At 42.5% G+C, this 21551-nt stretch overlaps 1 protein-coding gene across 1 annotated transcript; it reads right to left on the bottom strand.

Annotated features, from left to right (window-relative positions):
- Positions 1 to 96: 96 nt before the first annotated feature.
- Tdrkh (tudor and KH domain containing) lies at positions 97 to 19632 on the bottom strand. Its single transcript, XM_052732250.1, has 14 exons — positions 19500 to 19632; positions 8609 to 8756; positions 7754 to 7860; positions 6901 to 7090; positions 5976 to 6115; positions 5566 to 5887; positions 3704 to 3864; positions 3404 to 3576; positions 3184 to 3248; positions 2696 to 2847; positions 2264 to 2365; positions 1467 to 1563; positions 968 to 1057; positions 97 to 795 (listed from the first exon to the last, which is right to left on the bottom strand). The coding sequence occupies exons 2-13, from the start codon at positions 8730 to 8732 to the stop codon at positions 1008 to 1010; spliced, it is 1683 nt and encodes a 560-aa protein (XP_052588210.1). The 5' UTR covers positions 8733 to 8756; positions 19500 to 19632; the 3' UTR covers positions 97 to 795; positions 968 to 1007.
- Between the last annotated feature and the right edge of the window lie 1919 nt (positions 19633 to 21551).

Raw genomic sequence — 21551 nt, 5'->3', positions numbered from 1 at the left:
AGACGTGCCTCTGTATGTGAGGCACCTGGCAAGTACTACCAAGATTTACTCAGAAGAGACTTTACCCATAGACCTACTTCCAAGTTGTGACGAGTATATGGTTTTAGATAATTTTCTAGAGAACTTTATTCAGCAAACAATCCCCCAAATTATTTAAGCAAAACTACACATTCTTTTTCTCTCCTTAGGTGTGTGTATACATAGACACATGCTAGAAGTTTACAACATTTCCTAAGTTGCCTCTCCCTTTCTTCTACTTGTATTTTAAGTAAAGTTTACAAAGAAATAGCTTGAAGGACTGTTTTAAAAAAACTATCTTCAATAACCTCAACAATTAAGGGTGAGAGGTAGTACTCTCCTCCCCATATATTTATGCCAATTTTTCCCTTTGTCTCCTGACAACTGCAGTCTTCTGAGTCCACCAAATACTTCCTATAACTACAGTCACCTGATAAGGTGAGTCAGAAATCTGCAGAATCATCACTTCCAATGCCCAAACCCTGGCTGTTCCCCAGCCTCAAAAAGAATGCAGTCCAGCAGTAATGCAAATTATTACTGGAAGAGGAGACTTAACCTGGTGTGAAGAGGCTGGGAAGTACACAGCAGCATTCAAACATGGAAAGATGGGGGAGGAACCAGAAGAGGGCAGTGGAGAAATCCATTTGTCTCCATCAGTCACCTTCTGGTATGTTCAATGGAACAGAAAATGGATTTGATCCACAGCAAGCCACACCATGTGAAATAAATGGCTTCACGGATCTCTCATCACAGACTCCTCTCTTCTGGCACCAAATCCTGCCAAAGACATAGAGATAAAAAACTTAAAAGGGCTCTCAGAGCAAGTTACGCTGCACCAAAGATGCTGTAGAGAAACACACAAAGGTAAGAGCGTAGGGAAGAGGGAATAAAGGCCCTTGTCACACTCGTTACTTTCTGGTTGCTACAGATAGATGACAGCACCACTCACAGCAAAGCAGACGGCTGGTCCAGCAGCTGCAGTTCAGACTTCAGAATAAGTCGTCTTCAAGGTTATCATCACCAGACATAGAGGCAGCTTCTAGTGAGCAGAAACAAGAACATGAGATTGCTTTATTCCAGCAGGCATTGCCAGTGAAGCTCAGTAGAAAAACGGGCAGTTGGTGCTCAATGTCCTAAGAGCCAAGTGGTTTTTGTTTTTAGACAGGATTGTATGCAGTGTAGGCTGGCCTCAAACTCTCTATTGACCCTGACCTTGTGATGCTCCTCTTCCACTTACCAATGCTTGAATTGTAGGCACGTGTGTCTCCACACAGTTTTATGAAGTCAGAGGGATCTAATCCAGGGCTTTGTGCATGTTAGTTAAGTACTCTACCAACCAAGTCACATTCCCCAGTCCTAGAACCAAGCTTTAACTAACGTCTCTAATCTGGACAGACTAAGAAAAGTTAACTTTCACAGATGCTGTATGAAAGTATTGCTGTTTGTACCTGATAAACTGAGGCAGGACAGGGTATGTGGTATCTCTTCAGGGCTTTTTTTGGTCTCAGTGAGTATGCTGGCAAGAGAAGCATCTGTTTCTGTGTCCTTAGGCATGGAAGAGAAAAGGAAAGTATCTTGACTGGTGCGAAGGGAGAAGCCTGTCATTTTGATCACAGGTTTGGTTAAGGCAGTTGCTCAATCTGACTACTAAGAAAGACACAATGTCTTTGATCACATTTTTAATCAGTCTGGAAAATGAAGTAATCTAAAGGTTCTCATGATGGCCTAAGCTTTATTTCATTAAAGTTGGTGAAACGGGGCTAGAGATGACTCAGCGGTTAGAGCACACATTACTTTTCTGGAGGGCCCAAGTGGAATTCCCAGCACCCACATTACATGACTCACAACCTCTTATTACTTCATCTTCAGGAGACCCAATGCCTCTTTCCTTCTTGGGCACTTACATATCTGGCATACACTAGAAAGATACACACGCATACATAGGATTAAAAAAATAACTGTTAGGGGTTATAGAGATGGCACAGAGGTTAAGACCACTGACTGCTCTTCCCACATGGCAGCTCACAATTGTCTTTAATTCCAGTTCCAGGGGCACCAACACCCTCTCCTGGCTTCCTCAGGCACTATATGCATGTGGTATAAAGATACACATATAGTTAAAACACACATACATATGAAAAAAAAACATTAAAATCTTAAAAAATAAAATTGATAAAAGTATTATGACTAGACATTTGATTTGCCTACAGGCACTAGATTTTTCTGGAAATGACTAGTAACTCACCATGTCCTTCAACATATCTGGGACAGTTCTGTTTTCTTCAATGTCTTCAGGAAGTTGGACTGCATATCCTTTACGAACTAATTCTAACCCAATATCAAGTTTCTGAAAAGGAATAATGAGAAAGCAATGATGTTCTGTTGTAAGGGAGAGCAAATTTGCAACCAAACTGAGGTGAGATGGTCAACAGATCTTTCAGAGTAGAAGTGATATCAGATAAAAGTTTCTGGGGCCAGATGGTGGCACACGCCTTTAATCCCAGCACTTGGGAGGCAGAGCCAGATGGATCTCTGTGACCAGCCTGGTCTACAGAGCGAGATCCAGGACAGGCACCAAAACTACACAGAGAAACCCTGTCTCGAAAAAACAAAACAAAAGTTTCTGGGAAAGAAAATATAGATGATGCAGCAAGCAATGTATGAACCTCACTCTTACCTTCCCATTGCTGGTATCATATAAATAGATTTTTGGCCAAGTTGAGATTCCAGTCTGGACGTAGCTAGAGATCTTGGCCACCAGGGGCTTCCAGTCAGCACAGTGAGTGAGTCTGTCAAACTCATCTAGAGCTTCCTCTTCCCACTGTTCACCTGGAAGAAGATCATAAGGGGGAAGAAGGGGCTGAGCCTCAGAGCTGATGAGAGTAGGTCAGTGCTGGTAAGGTAAGAGTAGGGATGTATCCTGTCCACGATGGATTCCAGGAATGTACTTATATTCTGACCTGGTGAGTTTAGATCTGACTGCTGACCTGGTGAGTTTAGATCTGACTGCCAAGTAAGTTTCTGTCTTGCTTTCTAGTGCTGATAAGGAAAATGCACCTGTGTCTCCAGAAGTAAAAAGCTTGGGAATGTGAGAATTCTTCTTACATGCTCTATGAAAGTTACTCTGTTTGGAGGTAAAGTCAATAGGTGGCATGACTAGGTTACCTGAGGGGGCAATCCGTGCTAGACTGCATTCTATTGCTTGAAATGGAAGACTTAGGAAGTCACTCCTAAAATTAAAGAAATCAAAATTAGAATGCCAGGTATATACGTTCCCTTCTAAATCTCCTTGATGATATTTGCCAATAGCTCACCACTTTATCAGCAGAAGTGAGCCAACAGCTGGGATTAGTCCAGCAGACTCCACACTGGCTTCTGCACTTACCTGAGAGCCCTGAGATCCTTCAGTGGGCAATCTCCATTATCTCCAAAGTCAACAAAGTAGAGGTCCAAGTTCCCATTTTCCAAGGTACCGAGAATCCGGGCTCGATACCAGGAACCATTTGTAGATAAAGGTGCTGCTACAATGTCTCCTACATGCACAGTCAAGTCTTCAGGCTATATGTGGAGATGGGCATGAGGGGGTTATTATGAAGTGATAGCTAATAGAGAATAACAGAAAGAAAGGAACATTTTCAATGAAAAAGATAAGCCCCAGCCCAGCCTTCTCCATATAGCAACTCACCAGACTATTCTCATAGTGCTGGGTCATCTCACTGACAAGTTTATCCAATTGGAGGCTGCGGGAGCCAATGATTTGGATCCAGAAGTGGTTAGGGTGTTCAGAAGCAGAAACGTAGACTTCTAGGTACTCATCAGCATGGAAACTGAAGTCAGGACTGGGAACTGAACACAGGGTAAGGATGGTGACCATATCAGTACCATCTTTGGTAGGAATGGGGAGACTGCATCAGGGAGATGAAAGGTATAAATACCCTGTGGCTGTTTACCATTTTAGAAATGGTTAGAGGGACAATTTGGTGACTCATACAAAAATGCCCCGAAGAAAGGTACTAAGTTATCTTCTATACCTTTTTATGTAACCAAGTTTATTTACACTGTCATTCTCCATGGACTCAAAGGAGGCAGCGATTATAGTGAAGGTTAAGCCTTCATCTGTTAGGCCTGGAAGGATCAATAAGAAAGGACACAGACAGCAATTCTGCTTATTATAGATTCTCTTCTACCAGGGATTTATTATATGAACCTAGGCAAGCTTCTTTTAGGGACTCTGCCCTTTCTTGTTCAAGCTAGCACCTCTGCGTAGAAGAGGAAGCCCATGGCCATTTCATTCTTTCTTCAAAAATCACATTTAGAAACAGTAATGAGACAGGCAAAACCAGGTTGAGAATTTCTTATGCAAAAAAGTATGCCTAGATATGAGTGTACTTAGCAATAGACAAGATCTATAGCAACCCACACCCCCACTTCCCACCCAGGCTCAGGGAACACCATGGAGGAGGGGACAGAAAGAATGTAAGTGCCAGAGGATGAGGAGTGTGGTAAAATGTGGTCTTTTGGACATTACATGGTATTTGGATACACGAACTCACAGAAGCTGTGGTCACCTACACAAGATCAAGCCAGTTAAAATTTCAGCATAGATGGGGGAGGGGATCCTGAGGCCCTATGCCTAGCTAAGGAACTACTGGCATTGTAGATGGTGGGGGGAGTCACTTTTCTTTGGAAATATAGGTTACCCATGCCCCAGTGGATGGACCCACACCCATGAAAATATGGCTAGCACTAATTGGACTCAATGGGTTATAAAAAAATGAAGTTGGGAGGAAGATGTTTTGGGGGAGCACAGGGAAACTTTAGATACCAAGATACATTGTATATACACATGACATTTCTCAAGACAAAATAAAAATATGATTTAAAATAAGTGTGTATGAAAAAAAGTATGTCTGGGGCTGGGGGTGACAGTTCAGCTGGTAAAGTACTTTCCATGCAAGCATGAGGATTGTCCCCAGCTCCCACATAAAAGTCAAGGTATGATGGCAAATGCTTATAATCCCAACCTCCGTGTCAGGGAGGCAGAGATGGGGGATCCCTGGGGCTCACTGGCCAGTCAGCCTAGTCTAATCAGCAAGTCCTAGGTCCCAGTAAAGAGGCTTCATCTGAAAAAATAAGATGAATGGTCCCTGGGGAGCAACACACAAAGCTGACCTCTGGCCTCCATGTACATGTACATGTGCACTCATGTGCATACCCCCCCACCGCATCCCTGAATGGATACACATACATACAAGTGCACACACACACAAAATATGTGTAAGAGACTATAATAAAAATTTAATTATTTGATTACTAATCTGTTTCCTTTGTCAACATATTTCTATCTTATTTTCCTTCATTAGCTGTACTCAGAAAATTATTATTAATGTTTGGTATTACTCTAAGTAAAATATTAGCCAAAAGGCATTATCTATGATGACAGAGATGGATATCACAAAAACAGAATTTTTAATTGTTTCCTACTTATGTAGTTAATCCAGTATTCCTGTCTTTCATATGGTTAATAGGCTCCTCTTCATTACATACTTTCAAACATGGATGTCTCTGGACTGCTCTGGGCACCAGAATTCTGAAAGCTGTCATCATTAGGTTTCTCCCAGGAACCTTCTTTTGGTCCTGCAACAACCATATCACCACCTCCTTTGCGGAGAGGAACCTCCAGGGGTGCAGCCGGCCCCATGCTAGAACTGGCATTCTTCCATAAAGCTGCTTCGCCAGCTCCACCGGGCTCAGTCACTTCCTCTCTTCTCACACTGATTGGCTGCTTTCGTGGGACCCTGGTTTCTGCAGAATGGGCAATTCTTTTCCGAAGTTCTTCATCTTCTGAAACTTTCTCCAGTATGAGATGCTGTGGGAAACAAGAGAGGTGTCACTTCTGTGTAGCCAGATACTGACGGATGGCCAGAAGGGCCACCCTCATCCTTGGGTATACTTGCCTTAGCTGCTGCCACTTCCTTCTGTGTTCCTGAGATTTTGATAAGTCTTGACAGTAGTAACGTTCCCTCTGACTCTTTGTCACAAGTGATTTTGGCTCCAGAAGCCTTACAGATAGAACGAATCGTCTCGCCACCTCTCCCTATATTAATACAGAAAAACCCATCCTTTCCTCCAGACCAACATTCACTATAAGAGGAACCACTGTTTTGTACATGTTACAAAAAGAAGTCAGTTCTCATAATCGATTTGAATAGAATGTAAGATACTAAGTAGGAATAAGGAGCTACTGAAGTAAATCCTGGAGAAAAGAGAATATAGGACTCTGATTTAACCATTTTATTTAAACTTATGCTTTGGACAGATTAACGTCAAGACATTTCCACTTTTTGGCTGCACAGCAGATATATTTTGTATTTTCATCTGTAAGCCACATGGTACGGAGTGTCAGCACTAAAGCATGGTCCAGGGAGAAGTGTAACAGGGACTCTCTGGGTCACTGTCTTCAAAGGTCTAGGATACTATGGGCAGCTCTAGCATCCCTAGAAAAGCTTATTTTTAACAAAGCAAATCTTCACTTATCTTGTGTATACATGTGTGGTTTGTGTGGACAGGGTGTACCACAGCACCTGTGTGGAGGTCAGAGGGCAACTTGGTTCTTTCTTTCCACCATGTGGGGCTTGGGATGGACTAAGTTGTCAGGCTTAGCAGCAGTTTATCCACTGAGCCATCTTGCTGGCCAATAAAAACCTATTTGAAAGACTCTCATCTTATTTTTAAAACACCAGTTCTGAAAGAAAGTAAAGTTCTGAACTAAGTGTGTCTTTTTCCCCTAACAAAGTGAAGGGGAAGCCAGGAAAACCCTTGCAAATGGGTGAGAGACAGGTAAAGACAAAGAATAAAGAAGAGGAAGCTGTCCAGTGGTACCTATGATTCTGCCCACAGATCTCTGGGGGACTGAGAGCTGCTCCAACACTGGGGTGTTTTCTGTCAGGATCTGATGGATTGCTGCTTTGGCCTTGCACACCTGAACAGGAAAACCACTGATGAGCAGTACTCGCTCATCGCCTACATCCTCCGTGTCCACGTCAATCCGAGCGCCTGTCTGTTTCCGCAACTGCAGCGAGAAGGAGGCACACACTTTAAAGAACTTCAATTTGGGCCTAGCTAAGGACATTCTATCAAACCCTGGAGGCAGGTGGAGCTGGCCACAGGCCTCAGTTAAATCACGAAACTGTATTTATATATGAAAATTAGCGATAAAGGTAATCGAAGTAGCAGTTCATTAAAATCATTTCTCTCTGTGTTTATAACCCGTTTGCTCGCTGATTTTGTTTGGACTAGCAACTAAAGATTTTCTTTCTCTTTTTCTGCTAGGGAGCAAACCCAGGTCCTGGCAGTACTAGTAACTACTTTACCAATATCCATATCCCCAGCAAAAAGATTTTGCTTTCTTGACATTTCAGTTAAACAATGGAAGATGGAAGAATAGTTAGGTAGCAATTCTTTATTGTCATTTAATGGGAGCTCACTAACTACCTAATAAAAATATTCATGCTATATCAAGCTGAGAATCATCCAATCAAATACTGTTTCAAGCTTAGTCATCTACCATATGAGAAGTGTTCATTTTTAGAAGGAAACCAGTGCAGTTAGCTTAATAATAAGTTCCTGTATTTTCTCTTTTAAAAATATGTGCAGCATGGGTGTTCAGAGGAAGGAAACAAGGAGTCAACACAGAATCCATGCCTGAGAAAGCCATCTGCCTGCTCACACTTACCTGTTTAATATTGGCGCCTTGTCGACCAATGATGAGCTTCACAGCCTCCTGGGGAACTCGCATCTCTATCTCAATGTCATCTTCTCCAACAAATGTCAGTCGTTCTTCTGTGTAGACCATGACAGACCAGACTTAAATACACTAAAGCTGCTACTGTCTCTCCCGAGTCAGGCTGTCAGAGACACTAATCCAAGAGACACACTATGGACCTCAACCACAATTCAAGACATAGAATCTGAGTGGGAATGAGAAGGTCCCCAAAGACCAGAGCTGGAGCTGGGTGTATCGCTCAGAGGTAAGGGTGCAGTGTATACACAAGGGCAAGTTCAATTCCCCAGCACTCTACCTGACCTCCTCCTAAGACCATTTGGCATTTTCTTTGGGATACTATTTCAGATATTAAAATGGGAAAAGATGATTCTGGAGAAGAAAAGTTATGAGTTTTTAGGATGCTACTCTAAGACATGACTCTTATAAAACAATAAAGGCTAGAAGTTGTCTGAGGCATTCATTGGCCTGAAAACTTATTTTTATATTAGTCATTTCTTTGGAACCTGTTTTCTAGGTCCAGCTGTGGCCTACCTCCTGACAGCTGGAGAGAAGCAGCAGAATGAGTATATACATTTAGAAGTCACATAGTTGGTTTTGCTGAAGGGAAGAGTCAATGACATCATAAGTTCCCTTCATAAACTAGCTTTCCAGTAACAAAGGAAGAAATGACATTTTCAAACCTTTCTCACAGAAAATGAATTATATTTTAACAAAAAGTACTGGTATGGCAAGGGCAGCTTTCATTTCAACTTTACAAAACAGGGAGATGGAATATTATTGCAGGCACTGCATGGGTTTACATACCTCTGCTTTCCCTATATCGGCGATATAGGATGTAGGCAACTGTTGCACTTGCTGGGATTCCAAGACCCAGGGCTATTTTTTGAACAGTGGACAGGTTTGTCCATGAAGTTTGTTCAGTGGACATTTTCTGTTGTACTGACTTAACATCCTGGAACAAACAAATCAAGAAGTTGTTTTCTGCCACCACTTGTCTGGTTGGCAGAGAGGCATGAGAACACACTGTATTAAAAACAAACACCCCCCACTACTAAGCTGGACAGTGGTGGTGCACACCTTTAATCCCAGCATTCAGGAGGCAGAGGCAGGAGGATTTCTGAGTTTGAAGCCAGTCTGGCCTTCAGAGTGAGTTCCAGGACAGCCAGGGGTACACAGAGAAACCTGTCTTAAAAAACAAAACACTAACAAATAAGATAAAATAACCAAAAACAACAACAAAAAATCTCACCTGTCTATTTTCCCATTTCAAAAGCTCCAGTAAAAAAAAAAAAATCTATTTCATGGAAAAAGTCTCAGGATATTTAAAAAAAAGAAACAAAAAAAACACGTTAGCTAAGGTACATGAAACCATATAGATACTCATTTCATCTTTTTTTTGAAGGAGAACTATATATTAATTTTTAAAGAAAAAGGAATGAAAAATTAAAAAAAACATACATATAGTAAAGAGCAGGACAGCCATCTTCAGGTCGAAGCATTTGTGGTGTTGAGCAGAAAGGAGTGAATTAAAAATAGATGACGTTGAGAAAGGTAAGAAGATTTTTTGTTTAGAAGTGTGCCCAGTGCCAGACTGTGGAAAAGGGAGGCAAGCATAAGACTGGACCAAATCTCCATGGTCTGTTTGGGCGGAGGCCAGGTCAGGCCACTGGATTCTCTTACACAGATGCCAACAAGAGCAAAGGCATCACCTGGGGAGAGGATACACTGGAGGAGTATTTTGAGAATCCCAAAAGTACATCCTTGAAACAAAAATGATCTTCCCTGGGATTAAGAAGGGAGAAAGGCCGGGCGGTGGTGGCGCACGCCTTTAATCCCAGCACTCGGAAGGCAGAGGCAGGTGGATCTCTGTGAGTTCGAGGCCAGCCTGGGCTACCAAGTGAGTCCCAGGAAAGGCGCAAAGCTACACAGAGAAACCCTGTCTCGAAAAACCAAAAAAAAAAAAAAAAAAAAAAAAAAAAAAAAAGAAGGGAGAAAGGGCAGACCTTAAAAAGGCTACTAGTGGGTTAATACCAATGCCTTTATTACAAATGTTTCATGGCTTTTAATGTGTATCATAATTTATTCATGTACCAGAATACAGATCATGAATGGCTAACAATGCTTTTGTTGGACAGTCCTGATGTAAGCAAAACTGACTTGTAGTAAAGTGGATATGATCTTTTTTAAAGTAACAATTCCAGTTGCATAAATACTATCACTGCCCTCCTTTTATCAAGATAGGATTGGACTTAATTAGTAATGTTAAACTTTCCACAAAGATGGGGGTGTCATCTCAAAACATACTGAATGGTTTTACACTTAATTTATATAACTGGGCATATGAATATGTTTAAACACTGGGGAAATTCACTATCTCAGAAACAAGCTGAAGACACCTGTGTTTTAATTTGTGTTCACTGGCCTGTTACAGGTAGTAGTTGAACATCAGGAAACAATTGTTTATTTTTTATTTTTTTTAAGAACACAGCAATTTTTTTTTTTAAGATTTATTTATTTATTATGTATACAGTGTTCTGTCTGCATGTATGCCTGCATGCCAGAAGAGGGCACCAGATCTCATTATAGATGGTTGTGAGCTACCCTGTGGTTGCTGGGAATTGAACTCAGGACCTCTGGAAGAGCAGCCAGTGCTCTTAACCTCTGAGCCATCTCTCCAGCCCAGCAACTGTTTATTCTTGATGATGCCAATTTAATTAGAATTCTCTGTTAAAGGATGCTGCCTTCTAGTATTGAAAGGCTTTAGTGTGGTTTATGTATAGTATCAAATAGAGCATTTGACACTTAAGAAAAAAAAACCATAGTTAGATTTCATATCTAACTACTTAAAATTCCTTTATACTTTTGGGCCTTTCCAGAAGTTGGGGTCTGCAAAGGGTGCCATTTTAGGTCTAGTAAAGGTCTTGGCACTTATTTTTTTTTTCTGGAGGCATAGTCTTTATTTAGTCTCTATATCTGGTTTCTTCCTTTTTAAAATTATTTATTTATTTATTTTTAAAAGATTTTTAGTTGTGTTCATGTGAGAGCCTCCATGTTTGTGCACCATGTGAATTCAGGTGCCTGTGGAGGCAAAAAGAGGGTGTCAGATCTCTTAGAACTGGCCTTACAGGTGCTTGTGAGCCACCATGTAGGTGCTGGGAACTGAATCCTGGTTCTCTGCAAGAGCAACAAGTGCTCTTAACCACTGAGTCATTTCTCCAGCCACCATCTGGCTTCTTTTTACTCCTCAACCAAGAATGAAATGAAGTTCTGCTCTGCTCCTTCAACACAACTTCCCAGATCAGCCCAGATGACATGTCTGAAACCTTACCTTATCACTCTGCAACAACAGGGCAGCTACTCTCCACAAAAATCCCTCCTTCATTTCTGTGCCTTTTCCCTTAGGTTCTCATCTTGTTTGCCTGGCAGGGTCTTTCTGAGTGTGGGGCTTGTCATCCAGTGCCTTCTATACATTGCTAATGTTATTGCTCTCTTTAGGTTACTGCTCTCTTTAGGCAACTTCACTGATACCTGTAGCTTCAATTGTACCTATAGCCTAATAATGCCTACAGTGCCCCACTTGAGAAGCATGTCAAATCTTATCTAGAACATTGAACAGCCTTCTTACTAGCTTTGCTATGAATCTCTGATACTGTACCTTCACTTTGCTGTCAAGCAAATACCAACATCTCTCTCACTGTAATTCTTATTCCACATGTCTAAACTCACAATTGCTTCAGAGCGTCTCAAGTTTCTAATGCTTCCTTCTCCAGTCTCCCTTTCTTTTTAGATAGGGTTTCCAAGGTGTCCTTTAACTCTTCTTCACATATTTTGATTCTATGTGTGTATGTCTGTGTATGGGTATAGGTGCCTTAGGAGGTCAATGGATTTTCTGTAGGAGGAGTTTCAGGCAGTTGTGAAGTGTCTGATGTGGGTGTTTAGACCCAAACTTGGGTCTTCTCAAAGTACAGCCAGTGATCTTAACCGCCAAGCCATTTCTTTAGCACCACAACATTCTTTCTCGAAGAAACTCTATGTTGAATCTACTTCTTTTCCCCAACTGTTTTCCACTTCCCCCTTCTTTTTGCATAGGGCACAGGGGTAGTAACATTATCTGTCCTCATTTTCTCTTCTTGAATACTCTCCCATTATTCATCAAGGTTACTAGCAACTACACTGCTAAATCTAAAGATCAACTTTCAGTTCCCTGCCTAATCTTGTCATAATATCTAACATAGTTTGTAATATCCTCTTTTCTTTGTCCTTTTGTTCTTTGTTTTGACAGGGGCTCTTTGTATAGCCTTGGCTGTCCTGGAACTAGCTCTTGTAGACCAGGCTGGCCCTACTTCTGCCTTCTGAGTGCTGGGATTAAAGGCATGAGCCACCACCACCAGGCTTTTCTTTTTTAGGAACTCGTAGATGGTAAGCAGTGGTCCTTACAAGCTATCCCTTTCTTTTCTTTTCCCCCCTCCTTACTCCCCCCTCCCCATATTTTAGGCGAATGTTCAATTACTGAGCTATATCCCCAGTCTCACTTGCTTTGACTCTGGTCTTTCTGTAGCCCAGCCTGGTCCTGAGCTTGAGGCACTTCCTGCCACAGTCTCCCAAATGCTGGGATTATAGGTGTGTGAGACCATGCCTCTCAATCTTTAAATTTTTTTGACAGAGTCTCACTAAGTTACTCAGATTGGCCTTAAACTCACACTTACTCTATGGGCCAGTGAAGGCTTGAATCTACCCTCCTCCTACCTCAGCCTCCGAAACAGCTGGAATTATGGGCTTATACCACCAGGCCTGCAATGTCCTCTTTTCTAAACACTTTCTTCATTTGGCTTTCCCAGCACAGACTTCTAGTTTTTCATCTCAATTTCCGGTTGATATATCAGTCTTGTTTAGCAGTTCCTTCTCTCTCTGTCTTGAAACCTCCAAACAGTGGAGTGTCCCAGGGACCCATCTTTCCCCCCTCTTCTGTGTTCTACCTCATTTCCTGGGTGATCTTATCAAGTTTCATTAATGGTTTTGACTTCAAATCCCATCTATGGGCTATAACTCCCCAATTTGTGGATCTACTTAGGAATTTCCTCCTAAACTATGTGTTTGTATCCAACCACTTTTTTTTTTTTTTTTTAAAGACAGGGTCTTGCTAGGTAGTTGGTATAGAACTAAGCAGCTCAGGATGGGCTTGTGATCCTCCTATTCCAGCCTAAGTACTAGATTATAGATTATGTGCCACCACACTCAACTATCAGTAATATTTATTCCCTCTACTCCAACCACTTTTTATTCTTCCGTTGCTATAACTCTGTTTTAGAACACTGTATCAGGCTAGGGATGTAGCTCAGTGGTATGGTACTTCTGAGCACATACAGGGCCTCCAGTTCAATCCCCAGCATCATGGTGTGTGTGGGATTTATATTTAGATTACTACAATTGCTTAATTATATCTTTGTATTTGCCATCATCCTTTTAGCTTATTCTCAAAAGCTGGAAAACTTCAAGTAATGCCTGTAATGTTTCCCCTCAAAATATTCCAGTGGTTTTCCATATTACTATGATTAAAAACCAACTTATTTGATAACTTGCAAGGTTATTTCTCATCTCTACATAAGAATGTAAATTCCTCAAGAATACAGATTATTTTTTCCTTCTTTAGTGCTTAGCATATAACTACTTACTATTTGGTCAATAATACTTTGTTGAATGAATACAACTTCTCTTATTTTCTTTAATGTGGCTCTCAGCTGCCTAAATGTAAATTCCTTAATGGGATGAAAGATATTTTGTCTCTGATTTTTGCCTGCCATCTTCATATCCTCATATTTTTATTCTATATTTGTTAGGGGAGTAGGATCTATTAATATATCTTCCTCTGACACATGCCACCTGTGTCTTCTTAGTCTTGCCAGTGTCCTCATCAAGTTCTATTCTTTCAAGTTTCATCTTTAACAGCATCTCTTCCAAAGCCTCAGGGATTCCTAGTGCTGACGGATATAGGTCACACTATTCCACCACAGTACTTATCTGTTATCCTGCTTCCTCTAGAACTACTGGCTTTCCTAGTGCAGTTAAAGCACATCAATCACTTCCATGTGCTAGATGCTACTGTGGCAGTAGGAACACAAAGACAAAAAATAAATGTGCTGAGTAGCTATTGTCCTAGTCACTTTATATGCATTAATTATTCAATATTCATACAACCTTGTAAAGTAGGAAATAATAGCCTCATTTTTATAGAGGTACACATATACCTGAAAAGTTTGTTTAACCTATCACCCAGAATTTGAGTTATTATTTGCTTATGAAAAGTCTTGTCAAGTGATTTCAGGAGTTTCTTCTTCTTCTCTTTTTTTTTTTTTTCTTTTGCTTTTTGGAGACAGGGTTTCTCTGTGTAGTTTTGGTGCCTGTCCTGGATCTTGCTCTGTAGACTAGACTGGCCTTGAACTCACAGAGATCCCCCTGGCTTTGCCTCCGAGTAGAAGTTTCTTCTTAACTTTCATTTTACTTAAACTTTCAGCGTAACAATATGTGTCATAATTCTTTATTTTGATCAACTTCAATTTAAAAGTAAATAAACACCAGTAGAAAACACTATAGATGATAAAAAAATTACACAATGCCATTACATATTATGATAACCCAAACATAATGTATGGTTTCTTTTTTTAAATGCTTTTTCTTGAGACAGGATCTCACTATGTAGCCTTAGCTAGTCTGGAACTCACTATGTAAACCAAGCTGTCTTATAACTCAAGAGATCCATCTGCCTCTGCCTCTGGAGTGCTGGGATTAAAGGCGTGCGCCACTATACTGGGCCACAATGTAGTTTTTAATAAGAACTACTTAAACATGAGTAAATATAATTTGCCTCCAGGTACAAAGTTCAACCCGGATAATAATAAAAATGCTGGGTCGGGGCAATGCTACATGCTTGCTGTATAAGTCCAAGGACCAGAGTTTGGATCTCAGAACCCATGTGAACTCAGGTACAGTGGCTATCTTTAATCCTAGCATTTGAGAGGCAGAGACTGGATCCCTGGGGTTAATTGGCTAGCTAGTCTAGCCAGAACTGGGGAGCTCTAGGTTAGTGAGGTACCCTGTCTCAGTAAATAAAATAGAAAGCAATTGAGGAAGACACTTGGTGTCAACTTTATGCTTCCACCTACACAAGTATCTACACATACACACGAGTCCATGAATATATGAACATGCATACAGGTATACATACATATAAAGTTAAAATATCTTCATCTTGAAAAAATTAGTTTTATTCTAGTAAGGCTAAAAACATATTCATCAATACAGAACCTACTTTGGAGTAAAACTGGTTATAAGTGTGCTTTCCCTGGAAGCCTAGAAGGAAAAATGAAGAGACTAGTGTGGAAACCTCACTCCCAGGAGCAGACAGATTGGTAAGGAGATTAGAGCGGGATTTGTTTTCCTACAAAGCGTCACAATTTGTATCTAGCATGCTCCAGGTGTAGCTTAATGGTAGAGTTCCTATGCCTGTGTCTCAGGGTCCCAAACTCTAGAACTACCACAAACAACCACAGATGCTTGCTGCGTGAACACTTGCATCTAGCCTTGGAGAGCTTTACTGACCAGATGGAATAAAATTTTTCAGAGAATCTACCAGAGGTTTACTAAATCTTTTTTTTTTCCTAGTCAGTAGTTTTTTTGAACTTTTCGTAGATCAGGCTGGCCCTGAACCCACAGAGATCCGCCTGCCTCTGCCTGGGATTAAAGGCATGTGCCACCACCACTCAGACCTAGTCAGTTTTAAATAAATTTAATCTATCCTCTTGGGCTGGAGAGATGGTTCAGCCACTAAAGGTTAGGCTCACAACCAAAAATATAATCTATCCTCTTGACCAGACTTATGGCCTGAGGAAAAAACCAGAACCTTTTATTACCTTGGGCATTCAGGAGACTTGTCAATTTGGGATAGTTACTGGGTAGATTTAGTACACCACTTCAGAGACTAAGCATTAGCACTGAGGGAAACTGGCTTCCTCTAACCACCCACCCACACTCACACTTTTTGAGGGAGGAATGGATGACACTATGGAAGCATTCTACTACTGACCTACATTTCCCTCTTCCCCGAGCCCCTTTTTTGAAATAGGACCTAGACTGCCCAGGCTGGTCTGATCTCCGGACCCTTTTGCCTTAGCCTCCTGGTAGTTGGATTAGAAGCATGGATTACCACCCTCACTCTCTCCACCTCCCCACTCTATCTATATCTTTTAGGGGAAAGAGGTTGAATTTAATGTGGCCTGGGGTTCTTCTGTTATTTTTGTAGATTTTTACATTCCCCTAAATCACTGGATAAACATCAGTTTTTCCAATAGCCAGTAAATAAAACTTTTCACAAGAATTTGTGTAGTATTATACAAACACCTTTATATGTACTCAAGGAAAAGAAACATGTTTGGCTTCATAAAGGAGGTTTACACTGATATACTTTTCAAAATATTAACTTCTGAATTGCTACTTTCCTACATCAAGAAATAATTTATTTTGGATGTCGAGAAAAGATTTTAGTTCTTTTAGCTCCTGGTTCAGTTAAAAAATGCCAGTGTTTGGTTATGAGCAGAAGGAAGAATTAGAATTCCTGCTCTGGGGGGTGGAGAGATGGCTCAGCAGTGTTCAAGAGTATTTGCTGCTCTTGCAGAAGATGCAGGTTTGGTTCCCAGTATCGACATGGCAGCTCACTACAGTTTGTAATTTCAGCTCTAGAGGATCCAATACTCCCTCATGGTTTTTGTGGGTACTGCATGCACATGGTGCACTAGCATACACACAGGCAAACACTAGTACACAGAAAGCACAAATACATCTTTTTAAAAATTCCTGCTCTAGCAGAGTGTGGTGGCATATGTCCCCAGTACTCAGGAGGCCGAGGCAGGTGGCTCTCTGTGAGTTTGAGGCCAGCCTGGTCTACAAAACAAGTTCCAGGACAGCCAGGGCTACATAGAAAAACTCTGTCTTGAAAAACCACCACAACAAAAAAATTCCTACTCTGATACACTCCATCTAGTAGGAGAAACAACTAACTACACGATAGTGCAAAAAAAAACCCCAATATTGTTTCAAGGAGATGGTGGCACACACCTTTAATCCTAGCACTGGGGAAGTTGAGGCAGGTAGACAGAGAGAGTTACAGGACAGTCATGGCTACACAGAGAAATTCTGTCTCAAAAACAAACAAAAAACAAAACAAAACAAAACAAAATACTGTCAATGCAATAGTAAAGAGAAGTTAGAACTTTACAGGTTTATTTCCTAGATAGGCCAGAACTGAAAATCATCTCAAGAAATAGCTCATGGTGCTGGAGACCAGATAAGTGTGTTTTCTGGTCTTACAGAGGACCTGAGCTTGGTCCCCAGCACTGATCAACTCCAGGAGATCTGACACCCTTTTCTGACCTTCACAGTCAGCCACACATATACATAAATAAAAGTAAAATAAATCTTAGGAAAAGATACACCACATCTATCTCCTGACAATTTATCCAAACTAATAAATACTGAGTATACAACATGAACTTGGTTCTGAGGACATAGCAGCCAAGACAGACTTAGCTGCCTTCAAGAAGCTTTTTGGATGTCAGGGCAGTGTGAATACTCTAGGGGAAATCAAAGTAAATCCAGCCCTGTGTGTTTTCATGTCTCCTTTTATGCTATTTTTGGTCTCATAATTCATGTTATATGGCATAGAAATCAAAGAATTTTAGAACTGGGATGGATTATAAACACTATTTTTTTTTCATTCATGTTACAATTGGGGAAACCTGAAGCTTAGAAATATAAAAGGATTTTCCCAAGATCATATAGCTGGTCCATCATTTCTAGAATATGCAAGGGGAATAAATGTTTTGAAGGCCAGTCATGATTGCATCTCTTTGTTGAGGTCCACAGCACTAGTTTTTTAGTTCTGGAACTATCAGAATCATAGCCAAGAATATCTGATATTTTTCTGGATCTGCATCCAAATTTCCTAAATCCTGACCAGTCCATAAGGATTTTCACAGTATCCCAAACACATTTTCATAGCACACACCAGGCTTATACTTACTTTTAAATTGCATCTGTTTATACCTGTGCAAGCATGTGTACTGGCATGCATATGGCATTGGAGGACAACATGCAGGAATCAGTTCTCTTGACAACTGTGTGTCAAGATAGAGATGTGAAGGTCAGAGGACAGCTTTGTGGAGTTGGTTCTCTCCTAGCTTTACACTGTTTTTGAAGACTGAATGCATCAGGCTTCCCTTTTCTGGATTAGCCATTTTACTGCCCCCTGTAATTCTTAATTAACGGCTCTGTTATTAGAAGAATGAACTGTAAGCAGCAACAGTGGGTACAAAGACCAATAGATGACTACAGCAGATATCAATAACAGAAAAATAAGAGTATGAATTGGTAGTACGAATATAGAAGACCTAGCAATTGATTTATGGGAAGTTAGGCGGCAAAGTCAAGAAGTCAGTTACAAGGTTTCTGAATAGGACAACAGCTTGTCAGAAAACACTGGTAATTTTTGTGGAGGGAGTGTGTCACAGGGTGAATTCCGGTGACAAAGACAGGTTTGCTGGCTGATATCCATTTGAACCAACAGGCAAATTTAACTTCAGATATTACAAATAAATTTGTGCTCTGAGTTACCAATTCATATCTTTTTGTTTGTTTGTTTGTTTTTGTTTTTCAAGACAGGGTTTCTCTGTGTAGCTTTGCGCCTTTCCTGGATCTTGCTCTGTAGACCAGGCTGGCCTTGAACTCACAGAGATCCACCTGCCTCTGCCTTCCGAGTGCTGGGATTAAAGGCGTGCGCCACCACTGCCCGGCCCAATTCATATCTTAAGGAATGGATTAATGAACTCAAACCAGGCAAACCAACCAGGACTGATGAGGACTGAGCCTGGGATGGTAGCACATGCTTATAATCCCAGCAACCGAGGAGGTGGAGGCAGAAGGATCTGAAGCTCAAATTCATCCATAGCAAATTCAAGGCCACCCTAGTGACATGAAATCCTGTCTGGGGAGAGGCGGGTGGTGAGGAGGCCAGGTGTCCAATCCCCAGAATACTAGTACCTGAAAGGCGGAGACAGAAGGATCAGCAGTTTAAGGTTGGCTACAGGGCAAGTTCTTGGCCAGTCTGGGTAGACCACAAGAGACTGTGTCTCAAAAACGAACAAACAAAGCAAATAAACAAAGAAAGGAAGACTACTGGAAAAACAATCAATCCAAAGCAGAGTGTTGTGGCGCTTGCCTGTACTTCCATCTCTCCAGAGGCAAAGACTGGAGGATCTCGAGTTCAAAGCCAGCTTGACCCAGACCCCGTCACTAAATAACGAAACATCCTGCAGCTGCAAACAGCCACCGGACTAAGATGGGGAAAGCAAAAGGCAAATTAACAAAAGGCCCCTCGTTTCAAAAGGAGCCACCGGTCTAGGAGTGCAAACAGAGTTGTGGCGAGGGTCCTCCCGGTCCTGGGGGCCTAGCCCCCGGGGCCAGCGCTCTTGTGCTGGGTCCAGTTACTAGCGCCCGGCACAGCTGCCCCAGACGGTGACCCGCGACAGGGCCCCCCCACCACACCCTCACCCCACCCGCCCCGACCCTTCTGCCTCCCAGGTGCCAGGCTGCCCACCGCCCAGCCTCTCCCACGCCCCCAAACTCCTCTCTCGAGCCCCGCCTTTACCGCTCCTCCCGAGTCGCGCGCTACACGCCTCGCCTCGCACCTCGCCCGCGCCGCCGCCCCTTCGCTCCCTCCGCGTAGCCGCCTAGGGGGGGACGGCTCTTTCCCCAGCCTCTTGCCCCGCCCCCGCGGCGCCCCCGCAACCAATCAACGCTCGCCCTGGAGCCTGACCAATCACGCTCCCCCGCCGCAGCCAATCCTTCCGCGGGCTGCCGTGAGCGACGTGCGCGGCTGTGGGCTGAAGTCCAATTACCCGGATGGAAAGCCGGAGCCGGCCCCCCGCACTAGCCAGTGAGAGCCGCGGGCGGCAGGTGCTGTTAATGGAGCTTGCACCTGCTGAGAATGAGGTAGCCGGCTAGAACCTCCTGGGTTCCTCGGTCCTTCTCTCAGCAGAGGAGGTTGAATGGCCGCGACCCGCGAGGGACTTCGGCGCTCCGAGGCTCCGGGGGCTTGGCTCACCCGTAGGTTGCCCCCGGCTCTACTGAATCACTTTGGCGGCCTCGGGGGAAGCTGCCTCGTGATGGGCGATGCGGCGCCGCTTATCTGTTAAGAATGTCTACCTGGATCGTTCCCCACCCGCGTCTTGGCCAGGGGACAGGAAAGGAACGGTGTTAAAGGAGGGAAATAGGGGCGGGTGCTGCACGGCACCGCGGCCGAGCCCTCTCGACACTCCACGTGGACAAAGTCACTCTGGCCACCACCCGGGTAAGGCAGCTGCGGGTGGAGCGCGCCCACGGCCCGCCTGCCCTGGCTCCGGCCCTGCGGACGGGGGAGGCTTTGGCAGGCAGCGGTTTGCTTGAAAAACTGAATTCCAGCCGCCGCCTGGGTCGTTCCCGGACCGTTAGGAACGGTTGGCCCTGCGGCGAGGGCACAGTCGCTCCGAGTCCCTGGGAGATGTTTTGCACTATCATCTGTCGTGCCTGGAGCGTGATGAACACTCAATAAACGTTTGTTGAGTGAACACAACATTCTGTCTGGTCATTCAGATGTCTTTGGGTTAGTTTTCCATTATTACTATTATTATTATTATTATTGTTATGACTTATTTTAGAGACAGACACTTGGTATGTTGCCCAGGCTGTCCTCAAATTCCGTTTACTCAGGTTCTTGAGTAGCTGGGGCTTAGACACGCTCGACTTCTAGTCATTCAAAAAAATATATATATATATTTAGATAAATAATACATGCACCTTCTAGGAGATTCACAAGTAACAAAAGGTTATTGCAGAAAATGTCTCTTCAGAGGCAACCAGTACAACCAGTTTCTTGGGAAATTTTTCACAAGCCATTCCATAGTTAAAACACATGTAAATGTATTTTTACACAGTTGAAAACATGCTATACATATAATTTAGTAACTTTTTATATAATCTAGAAAGCTTTCCATAGCAACATACCTCTCTGCCTCATAGTTAAATCTCAGGATATGACATGGATGTAGAAGATGTATTTAACCAGAACTTTAACATGTTCATTTTCAAGCACGCTTCACTTTGCACTTTAAATTCTTTTTTTTTAAATTTTTAAGACAAGGTATCACTATGTAGCCCTTGCTGATGTGGAACTCCCTGTGTAGACCAGTTTTGATTGTTTTATTTTGAGACCGGGTCTCTCTCTGTAGATCAGGCTGGCAGATCTCAAACTCACAGAGATCCACCTGGGCATGTATCACCATGCTCAGCTTAATTTTGCTCTTATATAACTATATCTCCATGGTAAACACTTCAGAATGAAAACGCTAGCTCAGAGAAGTGTGCCTTGTTATTTCATTTTGGATGTACACAGCATCCCCCGCCCCCCACAGGGTTTCTCTGTGTAGTTTTGGTGCCTGTCCTGGATCTCACTCTGTAGACCAAGCTGGCCTCGAACTCACAGAGATCCTCCTGGCTCTGCCTCCTGAGTGCTGGGATTAAAGGTGTGCACCACCACCGCCCAGCGGATGTACACAGCTTTCCAAAGATTTTTCTGCCAATATTTTTCTAATTTTCATTCAATTAACAATATTTGAAAAATATTTGATTTAGTATTGCCAGACTGCCTTCCACAGTTTTCGCA

This window comes from Peromyscus californicus, unplaced genomic scaffold, assembly GCF_007827085.1.
Source record: "Peromyscus californicus insignis strain IS unplaced genomic scaffold, ASM782708v3 Scaffold_9__1_contigs__length_137607984, whole genome shotgun sequence".
In the NCBI taxonomy this organism is placed as follows: domain Eukaryota; kingdom Metazoa; phylum Chordata; class Mammalia; order Rodentia; family Cricetidae; genus Peromyscus; species Peromyscus californicus.
Note: the sequence above shows the minus strand (reverse complement) of the source record. Positions and strands in the feature narration are given on the sequence as shown.